The sequence below is a fragment of the Callorhinchus milii genome, unplaced genomic scaffold (genome assembly GCF_018977255.1).
Source record: "Callorhinchus milii isolate IMCB2004 unplaced genomic scaffold, IMCB_Cmil_1.0 Scaffold3, whole genome shotgun sequence".
Taxonomy (NCBI): Eukaryota; Metazoa; Chordata; class Chondrichthyes; order Chimaeriformes; family Callorhinchidae; genus Callorhinchus; species Callorhinchus milii.
Window position 1 is genome coordinate 5,441,268 of NW_024704744.1, and position 18,450 is coordinate 5,459,717.

The 18,450-nt window shown below is 42.6% G+C and overlaps 1 protein-coding gene across 1 annotated transcript in view; it reads left to right on the top strand.

Moving 5' to 3' along the window:
• eys (eyes shut homolog) overlaps positions 1-18,450 on the top strand; it is a 528,873-nt gene that overhangs the window by 157,393 nt on the left and 353,030 nt on the right. Inside the window, exons 13-14 of the mRNA XM_042332751.1 lie at positions 13,128-13,241; positions 16,045-16,167. Of these exons, the coding sequence (XP_042188685.1) occupies positions 13,128-13,241; positions 16,045-16,167 (237 nt within the window). The remainder of the gene's footprint in view (positions 1-13,127; positions 13,242-16,044; positions 16,168-18,450) is intronic.

Consider the following 18,450-nt stretch of genomic DNA (forward strand, 5'->3'; position numbering starts at 1 on the left):
CAGCCTTGAGAGAAGATGACTTGGAGAGGAAATTATAAAGGAGTATTACAACAACAAGATTACATTTCATGTCGGGAGGATGTCCCAAGGCGCTGGACAGTGTACAGCATTTCAGACCCAAGCTGGGGTCAGGAGAGGAGAAGGGAGGGGAGGCGAAGGGGGTTGACCATTGGCATGGTCAAAGAGGAGGGTTTTGAGGCGGGACTTGAAGGAGGCTAAGGAGGAAGGAGGCGGAGTGATTGGGGGATAGAATTCCAGAGGTCGGGGGTAGGTTTTCTAGAGGGATGAGATTGGATGGGCCTTCATCCAAACCAATCTTGTGATCCGATGTGAGGTATAATACTTTGGAAGGAATTAGCTGGAGAAGACGAAAATTATATTTGATTTCTGTTTTCAATACTTCAGATTCATTTTAACTAAAGCTGTTGAAATAGATTATGTTTTTTTAATTTAGAGTAAGCTTGGAATACAAATTAGTTGGTGCATCTTATATCAAATTTTTTCCCAACCTTTTGATAATAATAATATTCCTTGATATAGTGCCTTATCACGTCTTCGAGATGTCTCAATGCACGTCACAAAATATACTGTAAAGTGAATTGACTGTATATTTTGTGGGCAAAATGTTGCAGCCAATTGCGCACAGCACTGTCCACAAACAGTCTTGAACTGAGTGACTAAATTTTAAAAAAATATTATTTTTTNAAGGGATTATTACTCCCGGAAAAGCAATTTGCCAATCGAATAGCAACCAGATTCCTATTTACTGCTAGGTAAACAGAGGCGTGTGGAGTAAGGAAACTTGCTTAATGTTTCGTCCTGCCCCAGAATCAAATCCAGTCCTCTCGTTTTCTAGGCGAGTGGTCTAACCAGTACACTACAGAATTTATAGAGGCAGAATGAAGTCCAACTGCACCCGTCAGATATGCAGCCCAGTGTAGCCATGCAAGGAGAAGGCTGAGCAGGTGGATAGGTAGATGAATGTGTAGACATGTAGGTAAATAAATGGGTGGAACTGTGGTGACATAGATAGATGGTGAGTTCTTCCCATAAGTGAATGGATGGTTGTCGAGTAAGGTAAATAGTGAATAGATGAATATATAAATAGATAGTTACAATGATGAATAATAATAATATTAATAGCGATAATAATAATAAAGATGGCATCTAATATTAGGCCTCATCACATTGCCGAAATGTTTCAAAGCTGTTCACAGTCTACACTTGAAAGTGTTTTTAATGTGTGTATTCTGTGGGCGAACACAGTAGCCAATTGGCACACAACAATGTCCCACAAACAACAACAAAGCAAACGATTAATTTTATTCGGGGATTGTTGGCCCGGACACCGGGAGAATATCTTTTTGAATACTGCCATGAGATCTTTAATGTCACCTGAACAGGCAGACAGGACCTTGGGTTAACATTGAAGGACAGTTCCTCCAACAAAGCAGCACTGCATTAGAGTTCAACCCAGAGTTTATGGGCTGAAAGCACTTCACAGGATTCATTATAAAGTACAATGAGTGTTTATTTTTTAGGAGAACATAGCCATTTTGCACACAGCAGTGTCCTACAAACAGTCTTAAAGTGAATGACCTGTTTATCTGAGGAATTGTTGATCAGGACATTGGAAGAAACTCGCTTCTCCTTTTAAATAGTGCCATGGCAATCTACGTTGTACATCCGTTTAATGTCTCATCTGAAGGATAGCACCTCCGACAATGCAGTGCTTCCGAAGCTTTATATTGCATTTGTCAATTTAGATTGTGAACTCGAAATTCTGACGTGGGGCACGAACCCACAACCTCCTGACTCGGAAAGACAAAAGGGCTACGACTGAGCCAGAAACATGCTTTACCCATGGAAGGCATAGCTGACCCCAAATTCCACCTGCCTCCATCCTGCATTATTAGATCATTTTGCCGGATACATCATGCAGAATAGTGAGAAATTGTCACATTTTTTTGAAGAACTGGGGAAAAAAAAAGCTTCCAAATTCAGAACTAATTGAGTAATTTCCCACAAGTCATCGGATGTCACATTTTAATACTTACAGGAACCAGGAGGAACTTGGGGACTTCCATAGATGACTACTTTGACAAATGTGGACAGATGTTTATTAATGCATGGAGATGGGTAGATGAGCATAATTAACTGGTATATAATTGGATTAATACACATAGAAGGAGAGACAGATTAACAAATTGTTTCATAGGCTTATTTGGCTAGGTAACTGTAGAGAGCTCAGTGGAGACAAGGAGAGAATGATAGCAGTGTTTTTATAATTAGCATCCATCTGATGGGTACAATACAACACAAATTTACATTGATATAGAACCTTTCATGTCGGGAGGACATTCTAAGGCACTGACAGTGGAGGATTTGCTCCTGAATTGGGGGTGGAGGGAGATGTGCTGGGAGGAAGGGGAGGTTAGACAAGTTACATCAGAGAAATTTACAGCACAGAAGAAAGCCATTCGGCCCCTAAAGGTTTAAAGATACAAGCAGCTCCAGTTTTGTTTTGGATAGATCGAAGCAAGTTACTTTTATACAACACCTTTCATGGGTCTGAGTGTTTCAAGACATAAATGGGCACCTGAGCTGGGGTGAGAGCCAAGGGGTATCGGGAAGGAAAAGATAATAATCTTTGCATTTGATATAGAGCTTCATCACGTCTTCGAGACATCTCAAAGCGCTTCACAGAATATACTGTAAAGTGAATTGAATGTATATTTTGTGGATGAATGTTGCAACCAATTGGCACAGCAGTGTCCCACAAACAGTTGTGAATTAAGTGACCATGTTATTATTTTAATGACCAAAAGTATGGTCAAAAAGATGAGAGCGAATAGGAATTTGTGAATGAGAATGAGGATCTTCAAACCAATGTTTTGGCTGACAATGGAGTCCAGGGAGGACATGATGCAGAAGTGGAAACAAGTGAGGGTATGGATGCGAGCAGTCAAATTTTGGCTGATCTGGAGCTTGTGACTGGGGTAACTGATGAGGTGGGCATTGGCAAACAAAACCAGGTATGTTTGCCGCTCGAAGACTGAGTCCATTACCCTCAGACCAGAAAAGGTTCAGAGGGGGTCTAATAGAGGTCTTCAAATACTGAAAGGCTTTTAAAGGATAAGACAGTGGAACATTATTTTCCAGCTGTTTGGTGAATCAGTAACTGGATAGAAACTCAGCATTGATCCTTCTTTGGTCAGATCATATCTGGAGTAATAATAATAATAATAATCCTTGCATTTGATATAGAACCTTACCACATACTTGAGACCTCTCAAAGTGCTTCACAGGATATATTGTAAAGTGGATTGACTGTATATTTTGTGGGCGAAATGCACACAGCAGTGTCCCGTAAACAATTGTCGATTCAGTGACCAGATTTTTTTAAGGATTATTACTCCCGGAAAGTGATCCGCCAATCGACTAACAACCGGTTTCCTATTTACTGCTAGGTTAACAGAGAGACGTGTGGAGTAAGAAAACTTGCCGAAGGTTTTGCCCGCCCAGGAATCAAACCCAGGTCCTCTCACTTGTGAGGCGAGTGCTTTAACCACTACGCTTACAGGACTCCACAAAGTATTTCATACAATTCTGGTCACTGCGACATAATAGGGCTGCCAGGTCCTAGAGGCTGTGCAGTAGAGATTATTGAGTTTGATTCCCATGTGATTTTGACGATGAAACAAACTAGGGCTCCTTGGTCTTGAAACGAGATATTGCAGAGAATATTTCATAGATGTGTAAATAATTTAAATGGGATTAAATCATCTTGTTTTGATATACTCCCTTTCACATTAGGAGGTGGTCTCAAATCACTTCACTGAATCTGACTGTAAGTTGTAGTGCCCATGTATTTTTGTAGGTGAACATGATGGTTTAGGATCAATAGGCTAAACTGCCTCCTTCGATGTTGTAATGTCTAAGCCTCTATAATTTAAGCAGAGAAAATTTAAGGTATCACAAAGGGGAGGTTAGATTTGGGAGTGTTTTTCAGGTCTTGGACGGGCACCTTTTGTCTCAAGTTAAGAGTTGCTGAGAGGAAACTAAACGTTTGGCGTTTAATCTTCCCGGAGGTCACCTAGCAAAAGGAGAAGTGAGATTAGAGAGGATACGAAGTATGAGAAGATTCCATGTAAGAGGGATTAAGAGTGGAGCCATCAAATGTAAGAGGTCGTCACTGTTGGTTAGCTTTGTCGTCGTAAAGAAAAACTCATCGGAGGAACTGAAAGGGACGTGATATTTTTAAATCATTGGGCCATCAAGGAGGATAAGGAAGGTCAAATAATTTAGGCCTTGGATTGAGAGTGCAAGGTTTGTGCATTGAGGGTAAACAATCTGAAATATGGCTTGATAAAAATAGAGCGAAATCGTCAGGAGAGAGAATGGACAGGTATAGGTGACAGATTGGCGATATTGGTGATGTGGGGAAGGAACAACATTGAAGAGAAAGAACAGGCAGGCCTGTGGGTTGGTGAACAGGTAAGAGTCAGAGACTGAATCGCAACCTGCAAAAGAAATTCCAGAGAAAACTCTGAAACTGAACCGGTGCAAGAAGGAAGCTTGTGAAGTATATGAGTGGCAGAACTAGTTAGAGGCATCTGGAGAGCCACAAGCTAACAACAACTAATAACACGAGTCCTGGAACGTATTAGTTAGAGTGCTTGCCTCGCAAGTGAGAAGACCTGGGTTTGTCCTCAGGCCAGATGAAAGCTTAGATAAGTTTCCTTACTCTACCCACCTCCCTTTACCTGGCAGGTAAGTAGGAACCCAGATGTTTGTCGATTGGCAGATTGCTTTAAAAAAAATGTGGTTAATCAATTCATGACTGTTTGTGGGACACTACTGTCTGCAATTGGTTGCTGTTTCGCCCACACAATATACAGCTAATTCACTTTACAGTATATTCTATGAAGTGCTTTGAGGCCTCATATTGACATGATAAGGCGCTATATCAAATGTGCGGATTATTATTAACATTTTAGTTAACGTCGTAATGTTTAATATAAATGCATTTCGCTCACAAAATACACCAGTCACTTCACTTTACAGGTTATGCCTTGAAGCGGTTTAGGACATCCTCCCAAAATAAAAGACCCTGTACCAAATGTAATGGTTACAATTTTTATATAATGCCTTTCATATTGGGAGAACATCTCAAAGTGCTTCACAGGATTTTATTGTGAAATGTAGAACCACTGTGTACTGTGTAGGCAAATGCAACAGCCAATTTGTACACAACAGCTCACACACAGCAATGTCCCACAAACAGCCACAAAATGAATGATTAATTGCTGATGATAAAACTATAGGTATTTTCAGCAGTATTTATGAGGCTGTAACAGGTTTTCTAAGTCACTTTTTTTTGTTATTTTCACTTTCCAGCTCTTTCCCCAAATCCCTAAATGTGTTTTTTTACACACACTTCTCAGCTGTTTATCTGGATGCTTTTTCAATAATTCTACCAGTTCAACCTTAGAATACTACTTGCAGTTAGAAATTGCTCGTAAGATTTAACTGAGTGAAGCAAAATTCATTGCTTCTAACCTCTCCCCTGACTCCTCTGCTAAATCCCTGAGATTGTACTCTCCCTCCCCCCATCACAAGGCAGGGGGTTAACAGGATGAAAACTGTGAAAGTTATCTGTTTTAGTTGGTTAGACTCCAGCAGTTACCCCAACTCAAACTCTGGGGTTCCCAAACCTCGGCTCTTGCCAACCTGCACCTAATACTTTCCGGAATTAGGTAAACAGGATGCATCCTTCCAGGGAGAGAGAGTGCGCATTTCATTCCAACAATCTATCTCTGGGATTTCCATGTGTAGGTGGGATGCATAGAATTCTCAGTTTGGTTGGGATACTGTTAAGCACACGGTGATGGGTTTCCGCATGTATCGGACACCTGGCTGTGCAGTGACTATGAGCTTTGTGGGAAAATGCAGCAGCCAGTTCACTTAATGTAGTGTTCCACAAACAGTCGTGACCTATTTTATTGGGGGGATTGTTGGCCAGAACACTGGGAGAGCGAAACTCCCTTCTCTTTTGAAATAGCACCGTGGGATCTTTAACATCAGGCAGATGAGGCCTCGGTGTTAACATCTCATCCGAAGGACAGCACCTTTGTCAATGCAAGAAACCCTTTCACTGCAGTTGAGCATCAGTTTAGACGATATGAGTTCCAAGTAGTGACGTGGGTCTTGAATGCATAACCTTCTGACTCAGAGGCAAAAGTGCTGAGCCAGGCTGATGCACACACAATAATAAAAATTATATTAAAAAAATTCACATGAAATTCAGTTAGAGCATCGCACAATTGAAACATTCATGCACATATGGAGGGAATATCATTGCCCTCAATCAAATAAGAAAAATATGTCACAATGTCCTAGTAAGCTATGAGTAGTGAATAACAAATGTTGGATCTTTTCCCAGAGGATTTGGAGTACTTCTGCTGAGTGTGCTTTGCTGTTTCTACTGTAAAAATCTCACTACAACCAGCTGGGTTACAAGCAAACCAAGTGTTTCATTGTTTGACTCGAAGTTGTGTTAGTCTTAACGTACAAATACTTCCTTCAGCCCTTCAACTCTCTGGCAATGTGCCATCTGCCAGGATTGGATGATGTTAGATCCTCATGTTATAATTATAATAATAAAACAATACAATATTAATATTCATTTTTATAAAAAAGAATCCTTCCTTTCAACATCGCGCCTTTCACATCCGGACAACGTCTCAAAGCACTTCACAGGATTTATTTTACTTTGATATGCAGTGACTCGGTACTTTGGAGGCGAATGCGGCAGCCAAAATCCACGCAGCAATTTTGCCACAAACAGCCATGAAGTGAGTGACTGATTTATTTGGGTTTCTATTGGCCAAAACACCGGAAAAAAAAACTCCCTTGTCTTTTCAAATCCCATGACATCTTTAATGTCCACCTGAACAGGCAGAAGGGACCTCGATTTAACATCTCATTGGAAGGACGGATGAGTTTATTTGCCTTATCGCCTTCAAAGTCCTCCACAGCCTTGCTCCTTCCTATCTCTGTGACCTGCTAACGCCATATCAACCTGTCTTCTCTGTCTGATTAGCAGTCTCTTCCACGTCCCCTGCTCGACCCACCTCACCATCGGCGGTCGGGTCTTCAGTCTCTCTGACCCTACCCTCTGGAACTCCATTCCACATTCCCTTTGCCTTGCTCCCTGCCTTGTCTCCTTCAAAGCACCCCTCAAGATCCTCCTCTTGCACCACGCCTTTCGGCCACGCTCCTACCCCTACCCTCCCTGCTCTCCACCTTCCCTGATGCCAAACACCCCAGCTCCCCGCTCAGGTCCAAATCCCTGACTGTCCAGCACCTCGGGACATTCTCACAACATGAAAGTCACTATGCAAATGAAGTTTATTGTTATTGTTTCTATTGTTGTAAGAGTTCCCAATTCGTGAAGAAGTGAAATTCACACACAAGATTTTTTCTCTTTCTATCACCCTTCCCGTTTTCTCTCTCTCTCTCTCTCTCTCTCTCTCTCTCTCTCTACCCCTCTCTCTCAGAGAGTAATTTTCTCCGTGCGTTTTGCTCACATCTTCTTTGCATTTTGCAGAAGGTCTGTGCTGTGTGGTATGACAAACGTGATATCAAAGCTTTACTTATCAAAAAGGGCAGCGAGCTGAAATGCTTCTGACATCAAAGAAATGGCATGAACTCATACCAGCCAAGTGAAAGATCAGGACAAATTGATTGAAACGAATGAAGTGGCATATTCACTAATCCGCTGCAGCAACTTTGCCCCTCTCCTCCCCCACACTATTCCCCCCCACCCCCATAAAGTTTAGTGACTGAGTAGGTTGTAGCCAAACAAGGCGGCCAATCTCCGCACAGCCACATCCCACAAACAGCCAAAGAGTGAGAGACCAATTTTATCTGGGGAAGGTTGGTCAGGACACCAGGAGAAACTCCCTTCACTTTTACAATAGTTGCATATGATCATTTTTTAAAGAAACGTCTACTTGAACAATCAGACGGGAGTTTGGTTTAACGACTCATCCGAATGATGAGATCATGAGTTTTATTATTATAAACCCCGTGTTGGGCTGCCAATGTTTTTTAATGTTAGTTCGCTAATGAAATACATTACATTTTACAGTAAGTCCTGTGAAATGCTTTGAGATATCCGTAAAACATGAAAGGCACTATATCAAATACAAGGATTGTCTTTTGAACCAACCACTTGGTTCAACCACTTTCCTTGCCTCGAGGTGCCTCTGCTTTCTGTTCTGGAGTCGGATGCAGTTTGAAGACAGATAAATTCCTTGATGTCCTGGGGGTCTATCAGGTTCACTGGTTGCATTGGTTGATTTCCTCCACAGCTATTTGGTAGAGTTCAGTTCTGTTGCCTGTAACTAGGTGGTTAGAGCACTCGCCTCGGAAGTGAGAGGACTTGGGTTTGATTCCCAGGCGGGGCGAAACTTTGAGCAAGTCTCCTTATTCCACATGTTTCTGTTTACCTAGTAGTAAATAGGAACTCGGTTGTTTGTCAATTGGTCGATCGCTTTTGGGTATAATAATCCCTTAAAAAAAATTGTAATTTGGTTATTCAATCTACGATTGTTTGTGGGACACCTCTGTGCGGAATTGTCTGCCATTTTTCGTTCCACAGGATATACAGTCAATCTACTTTATAGCACATTCTGTGAATTCTTTGAGACGTCTCAATGACGTGATAAGGCGCTAAATCAAATGCAAGGATTATTATTATTATTATTATTTAATAGCAGCCATTATCCTCTGAACAGATTAGCACTACAAAATGCTTTCTGGTGCAGTTTTAAAAAGAGCAAGAAAAAAGCAATAACTAATCTCTTCTCACAAACCTTAAACAGCTAATTGATTGTAGATCAGGAGGCGTTGTTTTGTTAACAGTATCAGCATAGCCGGGGGGTGAGGGGGTTGGGAAGATAGGGGCTGCGAAGATCACTGGTGAAGTCGGGGCTAGACCCCACATTGAAAAATCTATCGCTAGGAGAGACGCTAAATGAATTTAATTGATTTCTATTTCCCCCCCAAAAAAACCTTGTAGTTCAAAAATTATTAGTTGGTCTGATTGCACATCAGTGCTGACAGAGTTCCGTAAATTGGTGAAATACAGCGACTGACTGTCCAGCACGTAACTACAATCTCATCCCTTCCAAATTGATAGGAGACGCTTTGCGACATGCAGAGCAAACTGCGAGAGTCTCTCCGTACGGAGAGTGTTTGAGATTAATGCTCCGCAGCTATTGATTTTTGCTCAGAAGGGGCATGTTAGGTTAGACCAACCATCCCCTCAGGTAGCATAGCCTCATCTATTGATCAGTTAAAAGTTGCACGGTGAAATTAGTTGAAAGCCTAATCCTTGTATTTGCCTTTCAGATCAGGCGGACGCCTTTAATTGCTTCCCAGGACACAATGTGCAGTGTAATGACCGTGTTTTGTAGGCAAAAGCAGCAAAGTAATATCCCACAAACAGCCGAGAAGTGACTGACCAATTTTATCCAAGGGACAGTCCTACTAGGACACCAGGAGAAACCCCCTTCTCTTTTCAAATGATGAAGGATTGTTAACTTTACTTGTTCAGCTGATGTGAACGGGTGACTATCGAGAGTGCAAACAACAACAACCTGCATTTACCTGCAACCTGCATTGCAACAACTCGCTCTTCACTAGTAGTAATAATAATAATAAGAATCCTTGCATTTGATATAGCACCTTATCACATCGTTGAGACATTTCAAAGTGCTTCACAGAGTATATTATAAAGTGAATTGACTGTGTAGTTTCGTGGGCAAATGTACACTAACATCATGGAGCAATTCACAGGTATGGGGTTGGACACTGTGCTCGGGAGAGGTAAGATTTAAAGATGAACTTTAAGACAGAAAGAGAGAGGATGAGATGGAGTGGTTTAAGGAGGGAGCTCCCAAGGTTAAGGGTGTGCAGAAGGCAAGGAACATGCCTGAGATAACAGAGAGATGTTACATTTTACTTGTACTTTTGTGGTAGCCTACCTAAGCATCAAAACCCAAGTAGTCCTTAATACTTAAAGCCCTTCCAGGCTGCAAGATGTGTTAAGATCTGCTGAATACACGATAGCACTTTTATAGTAATAATTACCCCTGATAATAATCCCTCAAGAAAAAAATAAATAAAATAATAATTTGGTCACTCAAATCACGACTGTTGGTGGGACACTGCTGTGCACAATTGGCTGCTGCATTTCGCCCACAAAATATACAGTCAATTCACTTCAGAGTATATTCTGTGAAGCGCTTTGAAACATCTAGACAACGTCTAGACAAAAAGCGCTATACCAAATGCAAGAATGATTATTATTATATCAATCATTAGGTGGACGTTGAAGATCCTGTGATATGATTTGAAAAGAGAAGAGATTATATGGCTATCAATTCCCCTGCAAATTAAATTAGTGCTTCACTTCATAGCTGTTTTGTTGTTTTTTGATGAGTGCAAATTAGCTGTTGAGTTTGCCTAAAAATGCTCAGTCAGTAAATTCTGTGAAATGCTGTGAGGTGTTTTGATAACATGATAAGGCACTATATTGTTATATCCCATTAATATTCGATTGGCAGGTTGCTTTTCCAGGAGTAATAATCCCTTAAAAAATAATATTTGTTAAATTTGGTCACTCAATTCAAGATTGTTTGCGGACACCGCTGTGTGCAATTGGCTGCCACGTTTCGCCCACAAAATATACAGTCAATTCTCCTTATAGTATATTCTGTGAAGCACTTTGAGAGGTCTAGAAGACGTGAAAAGTGCTACATCAAATGCAAGGATTATTATTATTATCCGTGTTATTTACTTACTTACTTACTTGCTTACTTACTTACTTAAACCATATCAGAACCCATGATCCCCCCCCCACCACCCCACTGACCCTAAATGGCAAATATGCAGCAGCTAATCCTCAATTGCAGATCATTGGGACTGTGAATGAGACTTGGCAGGCTACATTTTCAAATGGAAATTAAGTTATTCCACAACTATTTTCCCCGCTATCTCAAAAGGAGAAGGAACCAAAACGCGTGCTATTAAATAATGCACCACATTCTCCCTCCGAGTGAAAAGGGACAAATTGTGTAAAACCAACACCAACAGCAAATAGATGTCTCCCTGCCCAATTGACCTCCTCACCACCACCATCAGCAATAAAGGGTGGAATTTGCTGAAATAGAAAGTCTGCTGCCCATCAGTCTTCACGTTCACAGGCAAATAAGCAATACTCAAAGTGCTTCACAAAATAATAAAATAATCATCCTTGCTTTTGATATAGCGCTTTTCACGTCGGGAGGACGTCTCGGAGTGGTTTGCATTTGCATTTACATTTACAATTTGCATTTAAATAGCTCCCTTCACTTAGGACAACATCGCGGAGTGGTTCACAGTGGCAGGGTTGGATGCGGAGCAAGAGAGAAAGCGGAGGAGAGCATACGTGGAGTCAAAAAAGTAGGCTTCAGGTGGGAATCTCAAAGACAGATTGAGAGGGCGTGAGTCAGAGAGGTACAGATTAGAAGTTGTGTCCTGTATTTCAGTACAGAGTCCTGTAGTGTAGTGGTTAGCCTGCTCACCTCACAGCGAGAGGACCCGGGTTCAATTCCCAGGCAGAGCGATCTGAATTATTCAATTATTCAAAAAAGTGGAGATGAGATGCACATCAGCCATGATCTGATAGAATGGCGGAACAGGCTCAAGGGGCTGAATGGCCTTCTCCTGTTCCTCTGTTCCTATATCTTCCCATGAAGGACGGTACCTCCAACAATTCAGCACATCTCTAACACTGCACTGGACTGTTAGCATAGACTATGTCAGTTCACAGTTCATTTGATTTACTGTAAAGTATAGTGTCAGCCTGGACCGTGAATTCAAAAGTTTTCAATGTGGGGCATGAAACCACAAAGTTCTGACTCAGCGCTACAAACTGAGCCAGACCGACAAGTGAAAATATTGTCTGTCTTGAAATACATAATTACTACATAAAACTGATAATTCAGTGAGATGTTTTGGGACGTTTTGATGTGTTAAAACGCTACATCAAATACGAGGATGATGAACTGTGTTACTGGGTAATTATAAAAATATTTTTCAATTTCATATAATTTTTCAGCACAGGAAGCAGCCATCTGAGAGAGATACTCATTTAGTTCCCTATGGATAGTTTGATAGATGGAGTCCTGTGGTGTAGTGGTTAGCGTACTCACATCATAAGCGAGAGGACCCGGGTTCGATTCCAGGCAGGGCAAAAGCTTAACCAAGTTTCTTTACTCCACACGCCTCTGTTTACCTAGCAGTAAGTAGGAACCCAGTTGTTAGTCGATGGGCGGATCACTTTCTGGGAGTAATAATCCCTTCAAAAATGTTTTTTAATGAATAATAATTTGATCATTCAATCCACGACTGTTTGCGGGACACTGCTGTGTGTAATTGGCTGCTGCATTTCTCCCACAATAAAATCAGTCAATTCACTTTACAATATATTCTGTGAAGTGCTTTGAGACGTCTCGATGACGTGATACGTTGCTATGTCAATGCAATGATCATTTTTATGATTATGATCACTATTATCATACGTTCTGTTTAAACTGTTACTTGTTGGTCGGGTATTCCATGTCCTCATAACCTTCAATGTGAAAATTAAACTCTCCTGACCCAATCCCTCTGTGTTGATCCTAAATTGACTCCCTCCAGATACCAACTTACCGACCAAAGGAAACAGTTTCACTCCATTTGCTGCATCGAAACCCCTCATCCTATTCAAATGCCTCCATTAGGTCTGCTCTCAACCTTCTCTGCTCTTGTGAAAAACAGCTTAATTTTTTTTGCTTCGCTCTTTCTCGCTCTCTCCCCCCCCCCTCTCTCTCTCTAAGCAAATTGCATCGATTTCTATTTAATGCCACTCGCAGTGGGGTGTGTTTCTGTGCACAACTACACAGCACACCGCAGAGCCGAATGCCCTCTGCCTTACAAATACAGAGCAAGTGCATTGATCGATCAAGTGACTGGCACGCCCCTGCAATAGCTGTCCCAGCAGGTACTCTAACACTTCGACTCTCTTTTGACAGGTTTCTCAGGGTTTTACTGTCAGAAGGAGGTGAACGAATGTGACTCGGACCCATGTCTGAACGGAGGTGTCTGCGAGGATGATCTCAATACGTATAACTGCTTTTGTCCAGACGGTAATTCCTTTTGTTTAAAAAAACACTTTGAATAACATTTATCGATTCACCATGAGTTTACTTTGCTGCACAGAGAGATCTTGGCAGAGTAGCAACAGGTGTCTTGCAACAAAGAATAATAATACAAATAATAATCCTTACAATTGTTATAACAGCTCAACGCGTGAATAGGGTCTCTTATTCCCCCAAACTTCAGCGTCCCCAAAATTTTCAGTCATCATTTGAATTCCAAACCTGTCCTTTGGGTGAAATATTAAACCGAGGTCCCATCTGCCTTTCCATTCGGACGTAAAAGAATCTCATGGAACTATTTTGAAAAGAGAAGGGAGTTTCTCCCGGAGTCCTGGCCAACAGTCCCCCAAATAAAATTTGTCCAACGATTCCCAATGTAGAATCGGTCAATCACTGTTGTAGGGACACAGCATTTCGCCCACAAAATATACAGTCAATTCACTTTCCAATATATTCTGTGAAGCGCCTTGAGACGTCTCAACAACGACAACAAATTACACTTGTAAAGCGCCTTTCACGTCGGGAGGATATCCCGAGGTGCTGGACAGTCGGTGATTTGGATCCGAGCAGGCGGTTGGGATTTTGAGACGTGCTTTGAAGGAGGCAAGGGAGGGAGCAAGGAAAAGGGACCGTGGGGAGTTCCAAAGGGTGCGGGCAGAGAGGTCACTGTATAAAAATGCAAGGATTATTAGAAACATGCAAGAGTTATTGCTGTGTTCAAATTGGCTGCCGTATTCACCCGGAAACAACACACAGTCTCACCACTTCACAGTGAAGCACGATGAGACACCTCGACAATGTGATGAGGCGCTACATCAAATGCAAGAATTATTAGTGCGTGTCCAATTCAAATTCAACGTGACTGTTTGCCCCGCCCCCGTGGCTCGGCTGCTCTCCCCTCTCCTCTTGTTAAACTCTGTATCAGATTGAGACCTGTGATTCATTATTAACAAACTCCAGATAATTCGGGATCTTTATTGCACAGAGAGAGGTGGAAATTGGTTGCAAGGTCCCTTGGAGAAATCACGAGGCTGCACTCAGCCTCGGCATGGCTGATGGGCTGGCATTCGTCGTGGCCTCCGACAATGCTGACGACTGTCAGGCAGACAGCGCGACCAGGCAGCAGAATACATTTACGAGAGCATAAAATGTCAGCAATTGCCACAAAGAGGGGACGAGGGGAGCTTTTCAACCTCTTGTCGTCTGAAACGTGCCGACTTTGAAATTAAAGCGAAAATAATGGAGCAGCAAAGGAAAAAAAAAGGGTCCCATTGATAGAGGAAGATGTGGTGCTTTCACTTGTTTGCGACGCAGATCGACACTGGCTTTGATGCTGCACCCTGTGAGATAAGAGAGAGAGAGGGAGAGATCAAAAGGATAGGTAGAACAAAATAGTAGAAAAAGAGAACGGAAGAGAGAACAGAAGAGAGAGAACAAACTGAGAGAGAATGTAACAACAATAACAAATTACAGTTGTATAACACCTTTCACATCAGGAGGGTCAGTCAAGGTTTCATACCTGACCTGGGGCTTCAGATCAGGACAGAGGGAGAGTAGGGGCACGAGGATAATCCGAAGCACGGTTGAAGAGGAGGGTCTTGAGATGGTCTTCAAGGAGCTGAGGGAGGGGGCGAGGTGGAGGGACTGTGGGATGGAGTTCCAAAAAGTGGGGTCAGAGAGGCTGAAGGCCCGATCGCTGATGGTGGGGATGGCAGGAGAGGGGACATGAAGCAGGCCGGAGTGCGGTGAGCAGAGGGAGCGGACAGGGTGGTATGGAAAAAGAAAGAAATTGTGCGTGAGAAAGAGGGAGAAGGAAATAAAGCGAAAGTGAGAGAAGAAACAATGACTGAAAGAGCAATAGGAGAAAAAAGAGAAACCGAGAAAGAACTTGTATTTTATAACAGCAAGGTGTCTCCATGTGCTTCACAGACATTGCTGTGAGATGCCATGACGGGGTATGTAGACAGACAAGGCTGCCATTTTGTGCACTGCAAGATCCCACAAACAGCTATGATGTGAATCATTATTTTATCTGGAGGATTGTTGACCAGGACACCAAATAAATCTTTTCCATTTCACAGGCGTTGACGATCAGATATCTTTGTTCTGATGAATGTCTGCGCTTTTGGCGCCTGAAACCTTCCTCAGATTACAATCATAAAATTATGCAATCTTATAGCACAAAAGAAGGCCATTTGGCCCATCGTGCCTGTGCTGGCTCTTTATGAAACAGCTATCCAATTAATCCAACTCCTCCACTCTTTTCCCATAGCCCTGCAACATTTTTTTTCTTTTCAACTATATATATCAATTCCCTTTTGAAAGTTATTATTGAACCTTCTTCCACCACCCTGTCAGCCATTGCATTCCAGATCGTAACAACTCGCTACCTGAAAAAATACTCCTCATCTGCCCTCTTGTTCTTTTGCCTGGTGCAGTCATAATAGAATATGCTCCTCATGTATGTAAAAATCCTTGCATTTTATATAGCGCCTTATCACACCATCAAGACATCTCAAAGCACTTCACAGGATGTACTATAAATCTCTTCTCTTTTCGAATCGGGCCGTGGGATCTTTAAAATCCATCTGAACAGGCAAACGGGACCTCGGTTTAACATCTCATCCGAAGGACTTGTGTGCTAAATTGTTTTGACAGAAAAATAGGACAAAGGGCATTTATCTGGTATTTTCTGACTGTTCGTAATTTATCAGCTGACAGAGAACAATCGATACAGTAGCTGTTGAAAATGGTTATAAATGGGCATCAAGCAAATCTTTCTTTTTCCCAGGGTACGAGGGGCTGAACTGTGAAATTAACTTTGATGACTGCAGTTACGGATACTGTGAGAACGCTTCAACCTGCCTAGACCTGGTGGCAGACTACGCTTGCATCTGCCCTGTGGGCGTCACAGGTAAGGCTCTTTGAACACGTCAAGCAGTCGATAGCCTGGTAGTCAGCCTGACTCAGCCAGTAGTACTCTTACCCCTGAGTTAGAAGGTTGTGCGGTTAAGATCCACATATGTCAGCACTTTGCACTCACAGTCTTGGCTGACATCCTGAGCAACGACCCATTTCATCTGGAGGATTGGTGGCCAGGACACCGAGAGGAACTCCCTTCGCTTTTCCAGTTGTGTCATTGGGTTCTTTAATGTCCACCTGAGCAGGCTGACGGGACCTCGGTTTAACGTTTCATTCGAAGGACGCCATATCACACATTCCATCCTGCACTTGGATAGAATGTCAGCTTTAACTTTGAGCTCAGAGTCCCCACGTGGGAACTGAAAGTGTATTTGATGGAGCATTCACCTTATAATAATAATGATCCGTGCATTTGATATAGCGCTTTTCACGTCGGGAGGAGGTCCCAAAGCGCTTCACAGAACACACTGTAAAGTTCTGGAACTCCATCCCCTAGTGCCTTCGCCGCCTCCTCCCTTTCCTCCTTCAAGGCCGGTCTCAAGACCTTTCTCTTTGACCGTGCCTTCAGCTCCCCTCTCGACTCTCTACCCCCTCCTCTCTCCCTCCCTTCCCTCCCCTCACCCTGACCAATTCCACCCTCCTCGGGTCCTGACCCAACTATACAGCGCCTTGGGACGTCCTCCCGACGTGAAAGGTGCTCTATAAATGGAATCTTGTTGTGTTATTGTGAATTAACTGTATATTTGTGGGCGAACGCGGCAGCCAATTGCGCACAGCAATGACCCACAAACAGTCGTAGATTGAAAATTACCAATTTATTATTGTTTTGTTTTTTGGAGGGATTATTATTACGCGTGTGGAGTAAGGAAACTTGCCCAAGGTTTCGCCCTCTGCCTGGAATTGAACTCAGGTCTCTCGCTTGCAAAGCGAGTTCTCTAACCACTGAGCTGCAGGACTCCACAATGTGGAGAGTCACTCACTAGAGGGGGCAACGGGAGATGAATTGGGGAGATTTGCAAGCGAGAGGACTCAAGTTTGATTCCTGGGCAGGGCAAAAGCTTAGGCAAGTTTCCCTACTCCACACGCCTGTATTTTTCGAGCAGTAAGTAGAAACTCGGTTGTTAGTCGATTGGTATGGTTTTCCGGGGGTAATAATCCCTTCCCTAAAAAAAAAGTTTGTGGGACACTGCTGTGTGCAATTGGCTGCCACATTTCACCCACAATATAATGATTTAAGACGTCTCAATGATGTGATCAAGTGCTACATCAAATGCAAGGATTATTATTGTTATATTATTATTATAGAAGAGAGATCTACCAATTGAAGCCAGGCTGATGGGATGTTTTAAAGGAGATATTAAGAGGCAGATTTTTAAATTGCGTTTATTAAGATAAACGTAATTTGAAAAATCTGGTGGGGTCCAATAATCTGGTTTATTATGTTACTGTAATTATTTTTTTTATTATTATCAAAGAGCATCTCAGTGTGTTAGACAAATGGAGTGGTGGTTGCCAGGCAGCAAAATGAGATCGCTAAGGTAAGATGGTGTGAGACCATGGAAGGATTTGCAGACATGATCATACAACTTTGATTTGTCTGCATAGGATAACATCTCAGAGTGCTTCGCAGTGATAGTATTAGATGCCGAGCAAGGCAGAGGAGGAGGGGTAGAAGGGAGGTGCTGTAGGCACGGTCGAAAAGACAGGTTTCAAGGGCGAATTTGAAGAGAGATGGAGCGAGACAGAGGGGTAGAGGGAGTGAGTTCCTGGGGTTTGGGACATAATGACCGAAGGCTCGGCCACTGACGGCAGCTTGGAAAGTGCAGGGGATATCCAAGTGGCTGAGTGGAGAAGGCAAGAGGAGGAGTGTGGTCAGAGGAGAGAATATTATGATCATAATTCTTGTGTATCGTACTTTATAACATCATCGAGACATCTCAAAATGGCTTCAGTGACTGCATTGCATGGCATTGTACTTTCGATCCTCTGAGATCCCAGGAGCCAGTGGAGCTCAGGGAGGACGCAAGCATTTCCTCTGAAGTTCTCCTGGCACTGAATAAATGGGACGCAAGTGCTCTAAGCAATATGTTACATGACTCTGTGGAATTCTGCAGCATATTGGGTTACAGCACTTGCCGGACCCGGACAGGGCAAACCTTAGGTAAGTTTCTTTGGTCCATATGCCTCTGTAGCAGTAAGTAGGAACCTGATTGTTAGTCGATTGGCGGATAGCTTTGTGGGGGTAACAATCCCTCAAAAAATAATTTGAACACTC